General features: G+C 47.8%; 1 protein-coding gene across 6 annotated transcripts in view; it reads left to right on the top strand.

Moving 5' to 3' along the window:
• The window catches only part of PIR (pirin), a 56,423-nt gene that overhangs the window by 27,750 nt on the left and 4,923 nt on the right, over positions 1–23,750 (top strand). For all 6 annotated transcript variants that reach the window (XM_053307954.1, XM_053307953.1, XM_053307951.1 and 3 more), the window contains exons 7-8: positions 9,377–9,421; positions 10,093–10,175. In XM_053307954.1, coding sequence (XP_053163929.1) covers positions 9,377–9,421; positions 10,093–10,175 — 128 coding nt within the window. The remainder of the gene's footprint in view (positions 1–9,376; positions 9,422–10,092; positions 10,176–23,750) is intronic.

Raw genomic sequence — 23,750 nt, forward strand, 5'->3', positions numbered from 1 at the left:
AAATGATGGGACCCTTAACCTAATATTTTGTTGCACAACCTTTAAAGGCAATCAGTGCAAACAAGTGATTCCTCTAGCTCCCAATGAGACTTCTGCACCTGTCAACAGGTAGTTTGGCCCACTCTTCCTGACCAAACTGCTCTATCTGTGTCAGGTATGAAGGGTGCCTTTTCCAGACTGCATATTTCAGTTCTTTCCATAGATGTTCAATAGGATTCAAATCAGGGCTCATAGAAGGCCACTTCAGAGTAGTCCAATGTTTTGTCCTTAGCCATTCTTTGGTGCTTTTAGCTGTTTTGGGTGGGGGTCATTATCCTGTTGGAGGATCCATGACCTGCCACTGAGACAGAGCTTTCTGACACTGGGCAGTACGTTTCGCTCCCGAATGTCTTGATAGTCTTGAGATTTCATTGTTCCCTGCACAGACACAAGGTACCCCATGCCAGACGCAGCAAAACAGCCCCAAAACATAACCGAGCCTCCTCCATGTTTTACAATAGGTATGGTGTTCTTTTCTTTGAAAGCTTCATTTTTTCGTCTGTGGACATAGAGCTGATGTGACTTGCCAAAAAGCTCCAGTTTTGTCATTAAAAAGCCAGACTGGAATTTGCTAAAATGCATATTGACAAGCCGCAATGCTTCTGGGAGAATGTCCTTTGGACAGATGAGACAAAACTTGACAAAACTCTTTTTGTGGAGGGGTACCAACACATTTGTTCCCATGTGTATATGTGTACTGGCACCTGTGTGCACATAATGTACACTGTAATGTCTAGAACTAAAACCGATTTCTTTCCCATGAAAAATGATCAGATAGGTGGTCACGTGGCTGTCAGACTGGTGACTGAACTGGGCTTTATGCTTGCTTGTGAAGAGGATTACAAGCAAGGTTATTCAGTCTTTTTTCCATTCTTGCAGAAAATGAATGTGCTATTGATTTAAAGCAAAATCATATATTACACTAATCTACGATTAGATCTCCTTACATTTTCTTTTTAAATGAAATGTAGCCACGTGAGGGGAAACTGTTGTGGGCACTGCCAATTTGATCAGAGCAGTGGGGCGAGTTCAAAGAGGAGATGTTTCCCCCTCCCATCCCCATCACTTTCCCAGCCATAATCAGCGACCCCTGCTCTTCTATGCCCTGTGGGCAAAATCACAGTGTCCCGTGGGGTAAATGGCAGCTTGTGAAGGGCGAAACACGTGCACATACACATAGCCACTGCCTCAAGACTCCTGCAGTCACATTTCATTTAAAAAGAAAAAGTTGGATGATTCAATCGCGTAACATGGGCTTTGGCCCTTATTATTGCAGAAAACAGATGGTTTCGGCTGCATAGACACTAAAGTCAGTCAGTGAGATTTTTATGCATTGTTGATTCTCTGCATCATTTGCAAAGAATCTCTGGTTGGTTCCAAAAGCTTTATTTTGCTCACTCTCTTACCTTACTAATGATACCCTGGCTTCAGAATGTCTGTTGGCAAAGCTTTGTTTATGAGTTCAGTATCTAGAGTTGCAAAATTCCTTTTTTGCCACACGTATTCGTATTCTTAAGTCCTGGGCAAGGATTTCATTGTAAGTTAATTTTGTAAAATGTTTTTGTGAGAGTCTGACTGTTCTTTCAGCAAGGTAATAGTAGTCTCTACTTATTAAACATAGGGTTTGAGAAAATATTGTCCTATACTGCAGGAGAAATGTCTATGAATTCCTTTCCTCCGATTGTTCCCCTTCTAATTGAGCAAAGAGGTACCTTTTTAACATGGTGATTCTCTTTATTGAGCAGGGGGAGAGTAAAGCGCCCTATCCACCCCCAGCACAGCATCCCTCCAGTGGCTGTTGCTGGTGGCTGTCTTATGTTTCTTTTTAGATTGTGAGTGCTTTGGAGACAGGCAGCCATCTTTCTTTTTCTTTCTCTGTGTAATCTGCTTTGGGAACTTCTGTTGAAAAGCAGTATATAAATATTTGTCTATTATCTTGTTGTATACCGGCATCCTTATGGTAAACTTGGCCTTATAAGTATATTATGTAATAACCACAGAGTAATTAATGAATTGGAGAAAATATATAGTTAACAGCTGTTTGTGCAAAGACTCATTTGCTGTCATTGGACCACATCCTGGTTTCTGGAAAATCACTTTTACCCTGCTAATAGGTTGCTTAAGGTTGCCTCACAATATAGAAGGCTGGGAAGAGAATGGAGTAGGGCTCCCCAACTGTGGCTGTCAAGCTCCTGTGTGACTACAACTCCCGTCATTTCCAGTCATAATGGCCAGTAACCAGGGATGATGGGAGAGGAGTGCAGTATGAGACCCTTGGTGTAGAGCTTTATCTCAGCCACTTCTAGAACTAGTCCCTCCTTTTCTTTTTTCTTTTTTCTGGAGACAACCTGTAAATGTGTTTGGGAGCAAAGAGGTGTACTGAAATTCCTGGCTATAAAGTAGCACTTACAGATAGGGTTTCTGGCATTGTCTCTTGACCACATGCAAAACAGATACTATGCAGGTGTGTGAGAAATTCATCCAAAAATATCCTAAAATAACCAAAGCTGCTGGTATGTAAAATATTTGTATTGGAACACAAATTTGGGGTGGCAGGACAGCTCTATTCACACAAGCTGCCTCTGTTTAATTCTGGTAGTTCCTCCTCCTTCCCCCTGCAACTCCCCATATCCCATTGCACCTAGCATAGCGTCCCTCCCAGTTGCTGCTGCTGTTTTCCGTGTGTGTGTGCGCATACGCACCCACTTTGGGACAGGGAATAATCTTCTCATTTTCCTTTTGCTACATAAACAGTCTGAGGTGTGTTTATGTTGTTGAAAAGTGGTGAAAATAAATATGTTTAAATAACTAATGATAAATCCAAAGTGCCCCACAACCCTCAGAAGAGGGTTTTCAGGCACAGGGGGAGGAAAGCAGGAACACCTTCCAGACATGCTTCTTAGAATCCAGCTATAATCTCATAAATACTCAAGAGCCGGATCTGAGTTCGATGTTATAGAGCACTTTGGGATTTACTCACTATTTATTGCTTCTATGACTTGCATTGTTTAGGTACCTTAACACATCTGTGCAGCATCTGTGATGTTTAAATATTCATGATTATGAACTTGGTACAAATACATAAGACTTGCATAGGGGTTTCAGATGTAGAGATTATGGAACTGTGAAGTTAATCTTAATCTTGAAACAACATCAACCTAAGTGAAAACCACGTTCTAAATTCTGGAACCACCACTGAGTATAACATGTCAAACAAAACTTGAAGGGATTCATTTGGAACTCTGATGCCATCTATTGTAGGGTTAGTACAATAATAAAGACTACTGTATTTGCACCTTTTGGTGCAAATATACCAATGGTGGGTACATTCTCAAGATCATATCGTGGAAGCTGGATAGCTTTGTTTTTCCACTTTAGCTTTACTTGGAACTTGCTCATGAGCAGTTCGTGATCTGTTCCACAGTTGGCACCTGGCCATGTCTTTGCTGTTATAACTGAGCTCTTCCATCTCCTTGCACCAATAATGTAATCAGTTTGATTTCTGTGTACTCCATCTGGTAAAGTCCATGAGTGTAGGCACCGCTTTGGTTGTTTGAAGAATGTGCTACCAATGAAGAGATCATTGGTTTGGCAGAAACTCATAAGTCGTTCTCCTGCTTTGTTTCTGTTTCCTAGGCCATATAGGCTGACTGTGTTTTCTTCCTTACCTTTTCCAATTTTGGTATTCCAGTCTCCAACCACCAACATCGCTTCTTGCTTGCATGTTCTGTCAATTTCAGACTGAATTTGAGCATAAAACTCATCAACTTCCTCTTCTTCTGCATCAGTCATTGGGGCATAAACCTGAAGAACTGTCATGTTAAAGGGTTGTCCATGAAATCTAATTGATATTAGTTGGTCACTGACCACATTGTGCCCAAGTACTGTCATTGTTATATCCTTCCTGACTATGAAAGCAACACTGTGCCTTCTTTGGTTTTCGTGTCCTGAGTAGTAAACAATATGTTTTTCTGACTGAAAGTGTCCCATTCTAGTCCATTTTAATTCACTGATGCTCAAGATGTCAATCTGTAGTCGATTCATTTCATCTTCCACTGTGTCAAGCTTTCCCATATTCATGCTTCTTACGTTCCACATTCCCATTGTAATTCTGTCCTTGCAGCTTCAGATTTTCTTTTCCCGCATGGCAACATCAGCTGCTAGACGTCCAAAAGGCTTTGGTCTAACCTGGGTGGGGAACCTTGGCCCTTCAATTGTTTTTGAACTACAACTCCCACCATCCCCAGCCACAATGGCTGGGGATGATGGGAGTCGTAGTTCAAAAACAGCTGGAGGGCCAAGGTTCCCCACCCCTGGTCTAACCACATCATAAACACCATCGGTACTCTGGAGAGATCCTCAGCTTTTCCTCAGTAGCATGTTGAGTACCATCTGACCTGAGGGACCCATCATCTGGCACTACATCGAGAATCATTATATTTTGCCTATCCATGTGGTTTTCTTGGTAAAATACAGGAGTGGTTTACCATTGCCTTCTCCCGCGCAGTGTGAAATTACACCTTTGTCGTTGTAACTGAAGAGATTGTCCGCCTCCAGCACCTTTCTCTATCACTGCTGCCCAATATAGGTGCCTGCTTGCTTTAGCTGGGCAGCTGGGATGACCTTCGTGCTTTGGGTGACCCTACTGGGAGTATACCTCCCGGCATACTTCACTCATCCCTCCCAGGAACAACCCGCCCCCTCCCCCGCCACGATGAGGCAGCATAGCAGGACTTGGGGTGGGGAGTCCAGTTGTAGCGACAGTGAATGGAAAGTAGACTGGTTAGTTCTTACTAGAACAACTTGTTCTTTTTTCTTTTGGTCTTGCTGCATTATAGTGGTGCATAGGTTTAATGGGAGTTAGGGAAATTTTTAATTTTGAACCAAGCTTCCAGTTCCAGGAAGAGGAGATAAATGATAGATGCTGGGAGGATGAGTAATAGAAGAGCAAGGGATGAAATGAAAAGAGACTCACTCTTTATCTAGGTACATCTTAAATGATTGAACAACTGAAGACCTAGGAAAATACAGTCACATGTGACCCCAACATAATGTACAAAGCATTGGTTATAGCCACCTGCTCTCTCTTGTGGCTCATGTACCGTATTGATCCAAATTCAAGCCAACTCTGAATTTAAGATCAGTCCTTTTTAAAAATAGAGGTTAAATACAGATTATAGCTATATTTACCCAAAAGGAGAAAGACTCTGAACTTAAGATGGCCCCTAACATCAAAGGACTTGGAAATAATCTAGTCTTGGATTCAGGTAAATACGGTAATATCACATCAACCATGTTTTCAGGTTCAGGCTGCTTCAGGATAGAGTATGAGCACCTGAAAGAGTTGTGCAGCAGATTCGGAGCCAGCATCAAGTATCCGCAGTGTCGGGCACCTGCTGGGGCACATGCCCATCTTTGAAGCACTGTGACCATGCTGCTGCTCTTCCTTCTTGTTGTTGCCCATTCATCTGCCCTTTAGGGGATCAAGGAATTCTAGGACAAGGATCGGCAGTCTCTGCTTGCCTTGCTCTATACTTCACTCATGTGACTTGGATTAGAAGAAGAGAACATACAAATGCAGCAGTGAGAGGAAGGGGTCTAGGAATGTGTGGATGTGTGGTGGAGACCCTACATTCTTTTAAACTAGGATGTACTCAAACTGTGGTTTGAGCGGAGAGCAGAGTGGAAGCTTTAAGAAGGAGGAGAGCAGGTCCTTGCCTGCTCTCTGCTGTCCCATGCATCTTCCTGCTGGGATGGCGCTCATCCAAAGTGCCTCCACGTGGCACCAGCACAAATATGGTGCCTCTGCATGCATGGGAAATCTGCATGGGGCAGCAGAGAGAAGGCAAGGACCTGCTCTTCTCTTTCTTAAAGCTCCTGCTCCCCTCCCCGTGGCGCCAAACCAGCGCACATCCCTATTTTAAACGTTCACCATTTAAACAAAAACTTCATAAGTTTGACTCATTTTAAAAAAAATAATTTGCTGTGGGTCTTGCACAAGGCTGCCACATGTCTCTATATCCAGCTAAAGGTAAAGTGTGCCGTTGAGTCGGTGTAGACTCCGGGTGGCCACAGAACCCTGTGGTTGTCTTTGGTAGAAATCAGGAGGGGTTTACCATTGCCTCCTCCCGTGTAGTCTGAGATGATGCCTTTCAGCATCTTCCTGTATTGCTGCTGCCTGATATAGGTGTCTCCCATAGACTGGGAGTCATACCAGCGGGGTTTTGAACCGGCAACCTCTGGCTTGCTACTCAAGTCATTTCCTCGCTGCACAAGGTTTTTAAACATAGAGGTCAATGGAAAATTAGGGGGGAAATCATAAGTTGGGAAAAACTGGCCATGGAGCTCTGAAACCAGGTACAGCTGTACCAAACGATAGCAGAACTCTGTATACTAAATATACAAGACTGCAATCAGCTACCAGGTGGCAGGCTTGTGCACGAACAATGAGGAAATGTTTAAAAAGAAGTGAAGCATCCTCCCTGTCTAAAAAAAATTATCAAAATTAATCCAATTGACCCATCTGCTTCAAATTTAATACACAGTCCCAGTATCCTGTGCTACAACTGTGCCTCGTTTCAGAGCTCCATGGCTAGTCCTTCCCAACTTACGCCCCCCCCCAATTTTCCATTTATCTCTGTTTAAAAACAAAAACCACCTTGTAGCTGGCTATAGAGATATGTGGCAGCCTTGCACAAGACCCACGGCAAGTCAGTTTGTTTTTAAAAAAATGAGCCAGGCTTTTCAGGAGAGAAAAAAAATTAAAAAATAAAGAAAAAGAAATAGAAATGAATGCTCAGAAGTTGACAGGAAAAAAAGTCTGCCTAGAGTGCTATTATTTCAGCAGAGACACGGCGAAAGCCACCCCCCCATCTCCTCTTGATCCGCTTTATCCATAAGATCTCTCCACACATCAGAATTACACTCTCCAGAATGATGGTGTATCCCAGGAAAACGTTTTAGAAAGTGCAACTGTTTTTGGACACAGATACTCAGAGTTAAGCTCCATTTGTAAAGATAAGACCTGAATAATTCCGCTTGCTATATGAACAGTACCTTGCTGTCTCAGTACTGAATTTGGGCTAAATCCTTCCCTCATATGAATGCACCCCAAGCCTCAGCGTGCAAAAGTGCTGTAAAAACGCTGTGCAGAACAGCTCCTATACCTTTTAAAAGATGCACGGAAGAGAGAATTTCAACAGGTGCAGCTTTTCTTTCCCCTGCAGAACAAGCTGCACTGCTGAAATTCCCTAATCTGTGCATCTTTTAAAAGGTACAGGAGACGTGTCCTCTTTTTCCATATGGAAGCCTAATCCCGGATAGATCACACTGGCTACTTGCATGTTTATTCTACCCATGGATCACAACTGTACCACAGCTAGTGTTTGGTTTTTATGATACCTTTGAAATGGAGAGAGAGGGTGGTCTTGTTTCTCTAGCTTTACGTGTTGAGATTTCCCTGTCTAAATGATGGGGCTCTGCTTGTTCTGGGATTCTTGCCCAGAGAGTGGGGAGGATGTCGCCTTGAAAGGAGAATCACAGTGGCAGAAATCCACGTGGCTATTTGAGGTGTATTTGCTTTAAAAGAAGACAGTGTCAGCAGTCACATTTTAATAAACAGATGAGAGCTCCAGAGTGTTCTTTAGTTTGTATTTTTCATCCAATGGGTCTCAAAATGCTTAGAGTTTTTCTGGAAGAAAGGGAGAAGATGAGAGGAGTTGGTGGTACTTCTGGCAAAGCAGACTCTTGTGGCCTTTGTTCTTGAGGCTACAACCTGAAGTGTGCTTATTAGCAACTAGTTCCTATTGCATAATCTGAGTAAAACATGTTTGGAATTGGACTTGAAGAAGGCTTCAGCAACCAGCAAATGTGATCTAGACTGCATCCACTTTGGCTTGCAAATGGAAACAATAGTTACATATCCTACCTCAACTCTGAGTTACCTTGATGTGTGTTGGAACTGTGTGACGACTGAAATATTAAGTTAATAAAAGTAAAGTTGCACTGTCAAGTCGGTGCCGACTCCTGGCACCTACAGAGCCCTGCAGTTGTCTTGGGTAGAATACAGGAGGGGTTTACCATTGCCATCTCCTGTACAGTGTGAGATGATGCCTTTCAGCATTATCTTACATCGCTGCTGCCCGATATAGGCGTTTCCCATAGTCTGGGAAACATACCAGCAGGGATTAGAACTGGCAACCTCTGGTTTGCTAGTCAAGTCATTTTCCCGCTGCACCATTAAATGGGTGACTAATAAAAATAATGCTTTTTAAAAACCCTCCAGGCACTTTACTAGATTATCAACTTACTTGGAAAAGCTTGTCACTCTCTACTTGTCTCGTCATTCTTGAATGTGTTTTGAATATATAAGAAAACTGGCAAGTTGAAGTGAGAAACATTTGAGCAAGTATTATCTCAGTTTGTACTTAATTGTTGTTATGATTACATTTTCCAGACAATATTTGTGTACATAAAATGGTGCTTTTGCAATGCTCACTATCATGAAAATTGCCTTTTTACGCAGCATTTTTAGTTTTGTGTTGGCTCTTAGAGCACCCCAGTGATTTGATCAGTACTCTTGTGGAAACAGGACTGATGGGTGGCGGGGGAGGAAATGAGGCTGAGAGATGGGTATTTTTCCTCAAGCCATACACTGGCCCACTGCAGACATAACACAGACATTTTATTAACCATGGCTAGGGTATTTAAAATATTTATATACCACACAAAACGTATGTCTCAGGGCAGTTTGGGAGCAGACCACAGGCTCGCACACGCCTTCCCTCTTCCATGCAAATTTTCTCCATGCAAATCTCTCCCTCTTGTTAGCATTAGTTGAAGTGCTGGCTTACCTCCGTAGCAATGTTGATCTGAATTGGCAATCTAGCCTCAAATTCTGGTGGATTGTGAAATCCTAGTTAAAGCTAAGCATTGTTAATGTTGGGCTTGGTTGGCATCAACACATTACGCTGTGCCATGGAGGAGGGGTGTGTAAGCCTGCAAACCAAATCCTAATATAACAATGGTTGAGAAACCATTTGCATTAGGTCAAACTTAATGCCAGAGCCCATTGAATTTATGTTATGGCTCATTGCCATGGTAGGCAGTGAGGAAACCTGAACCCAGATGCAAGGGAAGCTCTGTCCAAGAAATCCATTAATATTCTAGGCCACAAAAACTTCTCCAAGTGGTTGAAAATCATTATAAAAACAAAATCCTTAAATATTGATGGAATTGCATGTGTAACTATAGCTATATTATGAATGTATATAGATCAATATTCGCTAATGTATGCTAAATCCTTCTATATAGCCTAAGATTTTCTGTCGCATTTCAGGTTGGACAGCCTTTATTTATGCACTCTTTGGCAATGTATATATTGGTAAGTTCCTCCCACCACCACCCCTTGATTCTTCAGTATTATGTAGATGACTGGAATGATTATTTTTGAAAATTATTTCTATGAAAGGAAGGTTTGATCTGCTTCTACAAAATTTAGAATATCTAAATTTCTATAAACTGACAATGGCATTTTAATGCATTTGTTTGCTCTGTGTACTGCTATAAAGATTAACAGGTCAGCTTCATTGGCTGCCTTCTGATTTCTGATGCTGGTGTTGATCTGTAAAGTCCGTTACTGGCTGCTTACAGCATATCTGAGGGACTGTCACTCTACATATAACCCTATCAGTCCATTAACATCTTCAGGTGACTCCTTACTAAGAGTCCTCATAGCACCTTTTCAGTGGTGGCACCTGCGACAACTGAATAACAGCTGCTTGCCAGTTTGCTTGATAACATAACATTCTGGAAAGAACCTGATTGATGCCAGATTTTCCATATAGTGTCCTTTTTATTTCAAAGCACACTAACCTTCCATAGAACAGGCAGGGCAGCTTTATAAAATGCCCCTCAATGTCTGTCTTGAAGGGCATATGAAATTAGTCTGTGACTAACTTCATGAAGATTTTAAATAAATGTAATATATTATATTTGTACTTGTTGGGAGATGTTAGCACAATTTACCTCCTGAAAACTATTTTCTTGTCAAAGGTCCTACTGATGTTCAGCAAAAAGTCGAGCCCCACCACACTGCTGTGTTAGATGATGGTGACTGCGTCCAGCTAGAAAACAAGGTATTTGCAGTTAATCCATTTTGCTCAATATTCTGGACTGGTGAACATGTAGGAGGGCTCCTTTCGGGTGTGGGAGAAGGTGATTTTCCCAAATTCTTGGGTTCAGTCCACTTGTGGGTTTAAAGGTTGTAATCAGCCCTTGAATTGTGCTACCAGAAGCAGTCTGGTAACCAATGCAGGTGTGCTAGAGCAATGATCTTCACTGTTTTTCAAGCGTGGGCCACCTTCAATGTCAGAGCCATTTCCCACTGTGCTGACCATTCCCCACAGTACTGCATTTTTCTGTGTTGGGATGGAGCCTTCTCTTAAGAGCTCTAGGAGGAAAGCCCTGGGAAGGGCTACACTTCCCAGCACTCTGTGCATAGTTTTCAAGATGGTGCAGGGGCTCAAGAGGGCTCCCTTGCCCTTAAAGGAGCACCCCAGCACCAGGCAAAGCACAACACTACACAGTGAAAATAGTCGCCTCTGCATGGTGCTAGGGGGACTGTGCAGAGTATTCAGCTTTGGCTGAGGCTTCACATGGGCCCAATTGACACATAGTGAAGGTGCCGCACTTAGGGTTGATAGGGGACACCGCTGGCCTCCAGGCCTTACAGTGAAGAACACTGTGCTAGAGAATCTCATACTTGCCAAGGCAGCCACATTATGAACCAATTGCTGCTTCCAAAGGGTCTTCGGAGGCAGCTCTGTGTACAGTGTGTAACAGTAATTCAATCACAATGCAATAACAGAAGCTGGATCTCGTAGAGATAGAAACAGCTGCAGCTGGTGCACCAGCCAAAGCTGGGCAAATGTTCCATGGGCCATAGCTGCCTCCTGGCCATCCCAGCTCAAGGCTCCCAAGCTACAAACCTGCTCCTTCAAGGGAAGTGCAATCCTGTCCAGAACAGTCTGACAGACCATGGCATAGGAAACTGCCAAATTCTTCTTAGATTAAGTTCTTTAAGTACCACATGTTTGCCTATGATGTGCACAACCTGCTGCCAATTTACAACCCACTGCCTGGCTATGATACTTAACCTCTTAAGAACGGCAGTAGGTTAAGTCCTGGGGAGCTATCACAGCTTGTATATCACAAGCTTCATATATTGGCGTGGTTCTTATTCCACTCTTACTCAGTGATTCTTGAATTGCAATCTGTAGTGTGCTTTCAGGAGATCTCCAAGGCCATAATGGAAATTAGGCATATAATGACAACCTTTCCCAGAACAAGGAGCAACAAATACTGGTTCAGACTGGGTTAGGAGAGTCTTTTAACAAATGTCTCAGTGTGGATGGCCAAACCCAACAGTTATCCATTAATTTTTGGTCTTTCTTTTCAGCCCACACACAGTACAGCTGAACTGAAGAGTAGAAGTTGTTGAGCTTTAATTAGTGAGATTTTCAAGCAGCCATTCATGTGCTGGCTGTAATGTAGTGGTTCAGAAAGAATATGAAAACTACATTTAAAAAACAAACAAACCCTTAAAACAGCTTTTTGGGGTATAAGCACATAGCAGTCTTCTGTGCTCTCGGTTGTGATATACAGCTGGGAGTGTGTAGGGAAGCCCTGGAAAAGCAGGTGGGCCTCTTTCTAGGGCACAGAATGTTGCACAAAGCATGAAGTTAGTTAGAGTCAACGGTGTTAACAGCAGCACTAAGCCTCATGGAGCAGTGGGGTAGGAGTAAAGGCAATTGCATCTGTAACTCTGGGTTTGGTTGTGCTAAAAGAGGTCACCACGTTCAGAAACAGAGATATTGTAGCTAGGTTGACATGTCTTTAGTTTCTACAGGGGAATGTTACTGCAGAGTCTACTGTGGAGGTGTCCAGCAACTCCTCTTATGGGATTAGATTGGATCACTTTCAGTTTGTGACTCCTGAGGAAATGGACAAATTGCTACGGACTGTATCTCCTACGACCAGTTCTCTTAACACTTGCCCAGCTTGGCTTATTTCATCTGGTAATTGTATTTTGCCAGAAGGTCTGGTAAATATTATGAATGCTTCTCTCAGGGAGGACAGGATTCCTCCTTGTCTTAAGGAGGCTCTTATTAGACTTTATTTGAAGAAACATGCATTGGATTCCTCAGTGTTAGCTAATTACTGGCCTGTTTCCAATCTTCCATGGTTGAGCAAGGTGAATTGAGCAGGGGGTGGCCTCTCAGCTCCAGGCAATTTGGGATGATACAGATTATCTAAACCCATTTCGAACCGGCTTTCGAGAGGGCTGTGGGCTTGAGACTGCCTTGGTCGGCCTGATGGATGATCTCTAATTGATTACTGTGAAGGAATAAGGCACAAACTTCTTTTCCATTGTAAATATGTATAGTATGTTGGCTGGTCTCTATGCGGGGTCAAAGGTCATTCTTGTTTTTCTGTAGTTTCACATTTGGTTTAGGAGTTTGACAGTCAATTTTGGGGGGGGTGGGAAGAGATTTTTTTTAAAATTGAAGGTATTTTTGTTTGTTCTGATTGGCTGGGCTAAGGATCTTTTGAGCCAGAAAAAATGTATATAATGAGAGATTTTGAGAGGGTTTTTAGAGTTAGTCCAGGAGAGCAGAGCATGAGTCCAGAGAGGATTCCAGCATAGCAGTCCAGAGGAGTCAAGAGAGCCAAGAGTGAGAAGCTAGAAGAAGCCTGAAGGAGACTCTGTCTGCAGTGGAGTTGGTCCATCTGCAGAAGAGAAGTTGTGAGAGAAACCCTGAAATCACTAGAAGAAAAGGAAGAGCTAGGCTAGATTGAACCTGTGCTATAACCTGGACAAGAGACTACCCAGAAAGCCAGACGCTGAGGAGAAAGAAAGTACAGAGGACTCTGAGTAGGGACCCATATAGAGCCAGGTAGTGATTGTGTTTTTCCTGCTTCTTTTTTTCTCTGACCTGCTCTGTAAGTAACTGTTTTGAGTTTCTATTTTTTGCTGTAAAAAGAAATGTTTTAATTGAACCAATTTTTTTCCTAAAAGTAAACATCCTTGTTATATAAAAATTAAAGGCTTGTTATAGGCGCGCCTATAAAGCCTTTCCACACTACTAGATTTTTGGATATTTGGTAATTTTTGAAGGGCTGTTGCAGCCATAGAAAAAGTCTTCTTGGTAGCAGTGGCAAAAGGTTAGGAGGAATAGAGAGCGGGTCCTCCACAGCTACTGACAGAGGGAGTGCGACTCTGCTGATCCTTTTGTATCTCTTGGCAGTCAATGGACCATGGAACCCTTCTGGCTCACCTGAGGAAGATGGGTGGCACTGTTTTACATTAGTTCCATTCCTACCTCTCTGGTAGATTCCAGAAGGTATCGCTTGGAGACTGCTGCTCTGCAAAGCGAGAACTAAAGTATGGAGTTCCACAAGGCTCCATACTGTCTCCAGTGCTCTTTAACATCTACATGAAACAGCTGGGAGAGATCATCAGGAAGTTTGTGCTGGGTGTTATCAATATGCGGATGACACCCAAATCTGTTTCTCCACATCGACCTCATCAGGAAATGGCATAACTCCCCTAAATGCCTGCCTGGGGGTGGTCATAGGCTGGGTGAGGGATAACAAATTGAAGCTGAATCCAAGTAAGATGAAGGTACTGACTGGGGTGGGGAGGATTGAGACCTGAGAGATGGTTTAGAACTGCCTGTTCTGGATGGGGTTACACTCCTAAAAGATCAGGTATGTAGCTTGGGAGTGCTCCTGGATCCAAAATGCTCTCAGGTTGAGGCGGTGGCCAGGAGCGCTTTTTATCGGCTGAGACATCAGCTACGCATATTTCTGGAGGTAAATGACCTTCAAACAGTGGTGCATATGCTGGTAACCTCCAGGCTCAATTACTGTAATGCACTCAATAAGGGACTGCCTTTGTACATAGTCTGGAAATTACAATTGGTACAGAATGCTGCAGCCAGACTGGTCTTTGGGATATCCCAAAGGGACCATATACAGTGGACCCTCGACTTACGAACTACTCGACATCCGATGTTTTCGACTTACGAACGACAAAAATGGCCGCACGCTTACGAATTTTTCGAGCTACGAACGGAAACCGTTGGCGGTTTAGATGCAGTTTCCTCGACTTACAAATTTTTAGATGTGGCTTACTTGACTTACGAATTTTTTTAAACCTCCGTGGGTGCGCTTTTCGACTTACGAAATTTTCGACCTCCAAACGTGCATTCGGAACGGATTATCTTCGTAAGTCGAGGGACCACTGTAACACCAATTTTAAAAGAACTGCGCTGGCTGCTGATATGTTTCTGAGTGAAATACAAAGTGTTGGTTATTACCAATAAAGCCTTGAATTGATTGGGTCATTCAGAGAGCACCTTCTTTGTCATAAACCCTGCTGCTTATTAAGATCATCTGGGTAGGTCTGGTTACAGTTGCCACTGGCTCGTTTGGTGGCGACTCGGGACTGGGCCTTCTCTGTGGCTGCCCCGGAGGTTTAAAGTATGTTCCCTGTCAAAATAAGAGTATCTCCATCTGATTGCTTTTAAGGAGACCCTCAAAATACATCTGTCTCAAGCTTTTAATTGAATATTTAAACTGTTTTAATTGTTTTTATCCCTTGAAATTGTTTTAAAAAGTTTAATTCAGTGTAATTTTTGTGTTTTTTCTGTTTTATATTACTTGTGTCTTAAATTGTGTGCACTGCCTAGAGATACACATATCAGGTGGTATATAAATATGATAAATAAAAAATAAATGTGGTTTATTTTTGCTATAAAATTTTTTTTGCCAAAAACATGCCATATATGTAAACACTGTCAAATAAAATTGATAGTATTCTGTTCAACTGTATTATTAGTGAAGAGATGCCATTTCTGTTTCTTAAACATTTTTTAAAAAGTAATCTTGTGTGGTCCATGTTGGCGAATAAAAAGGTTAGCTTATCTTCTTTTGAATCCTTGAAATTTTCCTGCTCTCTTCTCTTTTTCTCTCTCCTTATGCTAAAGATTTGATGGCTAGAAAGTGGTGTAAGTTTTAGCTTGTGGGAAAGAGTGCCTTTCTGTGGAAAATCATATGGAGATAAAATTTCATCTATAAGAAAAATCATCTTAGTTTTGCTCTTGTGCATTCCTAGAAAAAATCCATCTGACATGATTCAAAGGTCTTGCTTTGGTTTTTGGTACAGGCTGCACCCTTATGTCCCAAGGCAGTTTTGCAATACTGAGCAACACATGTCCAACAAGAAGTTATGTTGCAATTCTTTCCTTACAAAACATCCAGAAGTTCAACACACTCCGGACTTCTATTTGTGAGCTTTTGCTGAAGGGGCCACACCATTTTGACAGTGGAGTGTCCCTTGAAAATACACATTGTAGTCCTGAAGTGGGATCCTTCCTTTGCCCTTGAGGTACTCCGGACATTCTTAGGGATGCTGCCATAACACAGTAACATGTCCTCCAGTGACTTCCCATTGTGAGCCTCACACACAAGACCAAGGAATTCTCATAGGAGTTCAGTGGCAGTAAGGGCTTTTCTCCTTTTCCTGCAGGTTATGGCTTGGTTCATGCTCTGAGTTAGGGATGTGCGGTTCGGTTCGGATCCGGACCGGTTCGTCCGAACCGGTCCGGATCCGGCGGCTCGATCCCGGACCGAATCGGGCCCTCCCGGGGACCGAGCCGGACCGAATTCGAGCCGGTTCGGTACCGAACCGGCTCGGGTTTCCCGAACCGGTTCGGGAATGAAATTGAGTCTCACTCAGTGTCTCTTTAAAGTGTGTCCTCCATTTTGTGTCTCCTTCCCGAAACTTTTGCTCCTCCTTGCATCCATTTTGTGATGCTATTTCCAGGCATTGTATTGGCTGCGCTATTGATCCTTGATTGGCCAGAATGAGTCCTTTGGTCTGGTAGGCTGCTTGGCTGTTGCACTGTTGAGAGCTGGCACCCTGTTGGCCGTGGGGGGAGTGCAAAGGTGGGGGCTCCCAAACGAGGGAATTTCAAACCTATATAAACCCAAGCCTCTTCTCTGGAAACTTCTCTTGGCTGCAGTTGTGGGATCATCTCTGAGACCTGCTTGCCCTTTGCTGGCTGCTCTGGTGTCTCTGTGAGTCCTGACTGTGTCCTGTGTCTCTCTGTGTGTGCTCTGTCTAATCCTTTGTCCACCTGCCCTTTGTGACTCTCTGTGTGTCTCCTCTCTCTGTCTGTCTCTTGTCTGTATACTGTGTGTTACTTCACTTTACTTTCTTCTTAATTTCCCCCAATTTTCCCTGTTCCTTGTCTGTCTGCTTTTCTCCCCCCCCCTCCCCCCCCCCTTTCCCTTCTCATCCTTTGGGCCTACCCTCCCCCTCCCCCACTCCCACCCACTGCATCCTCATTGCTTTAAATCTTCTTCCATTAATTATTGCTCTTTGTCCTGCCTTGTTGTTGTCCAACTTTTTGATTTTCACATTGCATTCCATTGGTTTCAGTTATATATTGCTTGCTGGTTTTGCTTAAATTGTACCATTTTGTTTGTTTCTGCTGACTGCTGCTGCCCTGCGAGTTGGTTCCCTGAATCCCTCCCCCCCACCCCCAGAGGATTCTGTAGTTGTTTCTTGTTGTCCCATATAATCAGTTTTGGTTCCCTGCTCCAAACTTGCCCCTCCAAGTCCAACCACACCCCACCCCAACCCCACCCCATCCAGCCTTCTCCCAAGTTTGCTGCTGCCAAACCGAGTCCAGTTTTCTTTGCTTGGTTCCACTTATTCATTTGCTATTATTAATTTGCAGCAATTGTGGTTTCATTGTCTCTGTTCACTTAGTGGCCCCCCTCAGAGTCTGTGTTTGGTTCCCCCTCCCCACACCCCCACCCCCAAGTTTTTTCTGCTGGTTATAGTCTTTCTTTTAATTTTTTTTTTAAACTTCTGGCTTGTGTTCTCTTGATATATATTGCTTTATATATTTTGCTACCCTCCTCCTCCTCCTCCTCCCCCCCCTGCCTGCCCCCCCCACCCTCCCTCCTCCCAGACCCTACCCTAGCCCAGGCCCAGCTCCTCCCCCAACCACCCCATCCAGCCTAATCGCTGCTGCTGCCCGAGTTGTTCCAGTTTCTCCTTTGCTGTTTGTTGTTGCCCCCTCCCCTTCCCCCCAACACCCCTCTGCCACACACTAGCCCCCAACCACACACACCCTCTCTGCTCCCCCCACCCCACCTCTTTTTCTCCTTGCCCCTGACTCTCTCCACTCACCCCAGGCCCCCTGCCACACACTAGCCCCCAACCACACACACCCTCTCTGCTCCCCCCACCCCACCTCTTTTCCTCCTTGCCCCTGACTCTCTCCACTTACCCCAGGCCCCCTGCCACACACTAGCCCCCAACCACACACAGCCTCTCTGCTCCCCCCACCCCACCTCTTTTCCTCCTTGCCCCCGACTCTCTCCACTTACCCCAGGCCCCCTGCCACACACTAGCCCCAACCACACACACCCTCTCTGCTCCCCCCACCCCACCTCTTTTTCTCCTTGCCCCCGACTCTCTCCACTTACCCCAGGCCCCCTGCCACACACTAGCCCCCAACCACACACACCCTCTCTGCTCCCCCCACCCCACCTCTTTTTCTCCTTGCCCCCGACTCTCTCCACTTACCCCAGGCCCCCTGCCACACACTAGCCCCCAACCACACACAGCCTCTCTGCTCCCCCCACCCCACCTCTTTTCCTCCTTGCCCCCGACTCTCTCCACTTACCCCAGGCCCCCTGCCACACACTAGCCCCAACCACACACACCCTCTCTGCTCCCCCCACCCCACCTCTTTTTCTCCTTGCCCCCGACTCTCTCCACTTACCCCAGGCCCCCTGCCACACACTAGCCCCCAACCACACACACCCTCTCTGCTCCCCCCACCCCACCTCTTTTTCTCCTTGCCCCCGACTCTCTCCACTTACCCCAGGCCCCCTGCCACACACTAGCCCCCAACCACACACACCCTCTCTGCTCCCCCCACCCCACCTCTTTTCCTCCTTGCCCCCGACTCTCTCCACTTACCCCAGGCCCCTTGCCACACACTAGCCCCCAACCACACACACCCTCTCTGCTCCCCCCACCTCTTTGGACCGCTGCTACTGCTGTGTCCTCCCCCCACACCTGAATCCCCCCTCCCTGCTGCGCTGCGCTTCTCCTCTCTCCTCTTTCTCTCTATCATCTCTCTTTCTCCTCTCTCTCTCTTTCTTTTCTCTCTCTCTCCTCTCTTTCTCTTTGTCCCTGCCCCCCCCCTCTTTTCTCTCTCTCTTAGTCTTTTCTCTCTCTGCTCCCCTTCACTTTCCACCTCCTCTCCCACAGCTGCAGCCGCACACAGTAGCCTACCCACCTGGCGGCTGCCATCGGTTTTTTTTTTCTTTTTATAGTTTTTGGTTGATTTTGTCTCTGCTTGGGGGTGAGTTGAGCGACACAAATAGTGTTGTCTCCTCACTTCTGCCCCTCCATCGTTGTTGAACTACCCCGGTTGCCTGTGTGCCTCGTGCGGCCGCCCTGCTGTGTCTCAGCCCAGGGTGGCTGGCTGGCGGCGGCGAATCCGTGACCAGCAGTGAGTGGCAGGAGAAGGACCGGAAGAAGAGGGGTTAGTGCGTGTGCGATTGTGCACCTTTTGTTGCCCCTTTCTCTCCCTAGCTGGCGGTTTTAAATAGGGACACCCCTATTCTGAAATGCATTTGGGTGTGGGGAGGAGGGAGGGAACCTTGGAGAGGAGATGTACTGTTGTAAAACTTGTGTCTTCATGCCCATGCCCAGTAAAGAAATTGCTGCTGTGTGTTGCGTTGCATTGCATGCGTCTTGCAGGTGGTTTTTGAACAGGTGCCTTCCAGAGTGCTTCCTTGCCTCTGGGGCAGTCTGAGTGGGGTCCAGGGTTCTGATGCGATGCTGCCACTACATGCTGGGCCCATGCCATGCCAGAGTGCTTCCTTGCCTCTGGGGCAGTCTGAGTGGGGTCCTGGCTGGGCTCTGATGCTGCCACTACATGCTGGGCCCATGCCATGCCAGAGTGCTTCCTTGCCTCTGGGGCAGTCTGAGTGGGGTCCTGGCTGGGCTCTGATGCTGCCACTACATGCTGGGCCAATACACACGTATGATGATGATCATGATGTTCAATCCATGAGGCTGCCATCAAGTGTTTGCTGCTGCTTGCTTGCCATGGCATTGGGCAGGCAGAGTCACAGAGTGGGTGGGTTCAACTTCTGTGTTGGTGTGACTGGGTTCTGGTTTTGGTTGTGTGCAATTTAGAGTCACTAAATAGGCTGCATTGAGTTTGATGCTCCCCCCACAGGAGCATTACTTGAGAACCACCCCCCAGAACCCACACTTTGTGTTCCAGTTCACTAAATAAGGGTTTCCTCCTTTGATCTGCAGGTTCCCAAGCGTTGACTGCATCCCTCCCCCACCCCCGGTAGGTGCTGTGCCCTCCCCCCATCCACTCTCCCCCCCCCAAAAAGCTAAAAACTTGCCACCCACACCACAACTACTCCACCCAACTGCCCGTGCCACCCTCCCACACCGGGGTTCCACCCTTTAACCCCCTATTTTTCTAAAAAAAAACCCTCCCAGACCCATCTCCCCAATTGGCTTGGTGGTTGACTCCCAAATTCAAAAAGGACACCCTCCCCCTCACTTCGATTGGCTTCCCCCCCCATATCAAAAAGTCTTCCTTTCCCCCCAATTGGCTTCCTTTTTTGAAAACAAACTTCCCCCCCGCCGCCTCCAAATCAGCTGCCTTTTTTTTGGCCCCTAAGCCCCTCCAAATTATTTTTTTGACCCTGTCTGGCCTTCCTCCTAAAGTCTCCCTCCTTCTGACCTAGCAGCATGTCTGAGCGCCGTGTGGCGGGCAGGGCTCGCTCAAGGCTGGCAGGCAGAGGTGGGAGAGGCCAGGTGCGGGGTGCGCCTGCGGCACGGGGAGGGAGAGGACGCGGGGAGCCTGAGGACACCCCAGTTCTCCCCATTGGAGAATTCTTTGCTCCGGCCCCATCTTTGGTGCGCAGGATTCAGTTCCCCACGCCTGCTGCCGCCAATCGCGGCAGAGGCAGAGGCACTGTTAGGGCTGTGGCGGGTCCCTCCTCGCCGGCGGCACCAGGTGCTGCTGAGCTACCGCCAGTTGTTGAGGTGGAGGAGACTGTGGAGTTGGAAGAGCAGGTAGAGGGCGGTGAGGACCGTGCGGCTGGCAGCGATGCAGCCAGGTTCTCCCTCCCTCTGGGGCCCCTTCCCCCTATCCTTTCGCCGCTCAGTGGGGCCCCCCCTCGTGAAGCCCGACACTCTGGTGGGGAGCGGTCTGGCGAGGTGGTGGAGGAGAGGCCTGCCTCTCCGATGCCAGTTGAGCCGGGCCCTTCCTCCGCTGTGGAGGGCGGAAGGGGCGGGTTGGGTGGCAGCAGTGGGCAGGCAGCGGCGGCCGCCCCCCCCCAGGACTGCAGCCACCCTGCGAGAAACGGCCTAGGACGGCGCCCAGGGCGCAGGAGGCCAAGGGCAGTGGTGCATGGGTGCATTTTGAGGTCCCTCAAGATGCCCCATTCCACGCCCGCTGTGTCCACTGCAGGATGCTTGTCAGCCGTGGAAGGGACCCTGCGCACCTGGGTACGACGCCTATGTGGAGACACCTAGAGCGTCACCACCCAGGTCTCAGGGGACAGGCTGGCAGCGCTAGTGCGCCTTGTGCATCTGCCACTAGGGCGGGCAGCGGCAGTGTGCCAGCCAGCAGGCAGGCTACACTGCCCGTCCAGCGGTGGACGCAGTCCTCGGGCAGCCAGCGTATTGTTCGCGTGGACCATCATCACCTCACCCGCCTCATAGGGGAGATGATTTCCACCGATGACCAGCCGTTTCAGGTGGTCGAGAACAACGGCTTCCGCCGTATTCTCCAATACCTGGCTCCCGAATACGTCATCCCCTCAAGGACGACGTTCAGCCGGAACGTGGTCCCCTCCCTGTACCGCCGGTGCAGGGAGCTCGTGTCGGCCGAGCTGCGTGCAGCTCCGGCCGGGACAAGCGTGCATTTCACGACTGACCTCTGGACCAGTGTCAGTGGGATGCACGCTTCTTTCCTGGCCCTCACTGCCCACTGGTGGGGACCGGAGAGTGAGGGGACCTCCGCGGGCGATGCTTCCGGGTCCGGCGCGGCTCCCGATGCACTACGGCACAGGTGGGCCGTCCTGCACGTGGAGACGATGGACACGAGGCACACCGCGGAGGAGGTGGCGGCCGTACTCGACCGCCAGATAGAGGAGTGGATTGGCGGGTGTCCACACCTCTCCCGCGGCTTCATTGTCACCGACAATGGAGCCAACGTTACCGCCGCTGTCGAGACAGTCATGGACTGTGTGAACATACGGTGTATGGCACACACGCTCCATCTGACCGTCAGGGACGCCCTTGGCCTTAAGGAGCTGAGGGCGTCCCAGGAGAAGGGGGCCCGCCCCATCGCAGGTGCTGTTGCTGCCATGGCTACGCTTGTGGATAAGTCCCGCAAGCTGGCCGCCCACTTCCACCGCAGCGAGAAGTCCAGGAGACTGCTTCGCCAGAAGCAGGATGACCTTGGCCTTCCTCGCCATCTCATCCCTACGGATGTGGAGACGCGGTGGAACTCCACCTTCCTCCTGTTCCAGCGCCTGTTGGAGCAGGAGAGAGCCCTTGTCGCCCTGGCGAGGGACGAGTCCTTGGATGTCTGCGACTTCTCGAACGCAGAGTGGAAGCAGATGTCCGAGGCGGTGTCGGCACTCGAGCCCTTCCAGCTTGCCACGAAGGGCTTGTGTGGCGACACCACTCCCTTGAGCCAGGCGCTGCCCACAGCTGTTGGTCTCGAGAAGCTGATGGGTGGACTCCATATCTCTCTGACCACGCCAGAGGGTCGTGCTCTGGCTGGGAGGCTGAGGTCTGGGGTTGACAAGCGGCTCGTTGATGTGCTGGGAGACAGGGAGGAGTATGTCCTCGCTTGTCTCTGTCACCCAGCCCTCAAGGGCAATGCCGTGAGTGCCGACGACTTGCCCAGGTGGAAGGGCATCCTGGTCGAGAAGGTTAGGGAGGAGGAGGCCGCTAGGGCCCGCAGAGACCAGGGTGTTGGTAGTGGTGCGGGGGCAGCCCTCGCGGCCCAACCCGCACCCAGCAGCAGCATGGGCGGCCAGCCGGCGTCAGCTTCCCCTTCCCCTCCCTCTTCCCAGTCCAGCAGCTCGGCATCCCAGGCGGCGCCATCGCAGCAGCCATTTGCTACCGACTCGAGATCCGCCCAGTGGTTTCAGCGGTTCTGCTATGGCGCCATGCCTGGTATGCGGGAGGCTCGACCTGCCAGGCCCCCCTCCAGTGCTGAGCAATGCGTTGCGCAGTACTTGGAGGAGCCTGTGGAGGGAGACGGCGTGGACTGCGCACAGTTCTGGGCGAGCCGCCGCCAAGTCTGGCCGGACCTGGCGGTGGTGGCTGTGCGCCTCCTCTCCTGCCCCCCAACCAGTGTCCAGAGCGAGCGGGTGTTTTCACGTGCCGGGGACGTGGTGACACCCTCTCGCTCCCGCTTGGACCCTGGTCTGGTGGAGCAGCTGGTCTTCCTTAAGGTGAACCTCCCCCTGTTGGGCTACCCCAAGCTGCAGTTTGAGACGGGCGAGTGATTACCGTGGGTTGCCCCATGGTTGGTCACCTGCCTGGCTCGAACTCTGTGCTTATCCCTACCCTCCCCCCTTCCACCTCTAGCTGAGCTGACGTGACAGATGCTGAGCCGTGCCAGCCAGTCGCAGCGTGTAGTGTGCCCACACAGAGATGCAGTTGTAGTAGTAGTTGTAGTGCTGCGACTGGCCAGATGTTTACAATGCCCACGCCCACCTAAAAAGAAACCCAATGCTGACCAGCACAGGCCCTTTATCTATCCACCTGTCAGCATTTGGGGACCTGGCGTGGGCACGGCACACACCCCCAAAGTAGCACAGCCCACGGAGTACTAGACTTAGCGGCAGCGGCGGGTATACGTTCAAAAATGCAGTGTAGATATGTAAATACTGTATGTAAATAAACATGTAAATAATTTTTTCTTTAAAAACCCCATGTCAAAATCAAGCCTCAAAATTATGCAAAAGAAAGAAAAAAAGGTGACAAAGGGAGAACAAAATGATGAATGCCAAATGAATTGATTTTATTGAAAATGTCACCAGAAATCATGTGTGGGGGGCTTGGTTTACATGGAGAAGATGATTGGGTGATTTTTTGAAATGAAACGAATGAATTATTATCATCTTATGTTCATCTTGATTGTGGTCACTGTTGATGTTGGCTGATGGCAAAAAACCCAAAACCATCAGAATAGCAATGAACTGGCTGCCAACACAACATATTGATTGATAACTGTGCAGGGGGGGAATTGGGTCTGTGTGTGTGTGTGTGGTGCAGGCTCAGTCTGTCTCTTCCTGTTGTGTGTCTGTCTGTCTGTCTGTCTGTCTGTGTGAATGGATGCCTAGCACTGTCTCTGTGTGTGGATGCTTTCTGTGTGTAGTGTGGTGTGTGTCTGTCTACATGTTTTTTTTCCTCCCCCCCATGCCTCCCTCCATCCTTCCCCTCTCATCCTCTCCCCTTCCTCTTCACCACCTTCCATCCTCCCTCCCTTCCAGCCCACCACCGCCTCACCTGCCCCCAACCCCGGTCTGGCAGATGATGAGAGTCTGGTCTCTCCCACCGAAGC

The sequence above is a fragment of the Hemicordylus capensis genome, chromosome 3, assembly GCF_027244095.1.
Source record: "Hemicordylus capensis ecotype Gifberg chromosome 3, rHemCap1.1.pri, whole genome shotgun sequence".
Lineage (NCBI taxonomy): Eukaryota > Metazoa > Chordata > Lepidosauria > Squamata > Cordylidae > Hemicordylus > Hemicordylus capensis.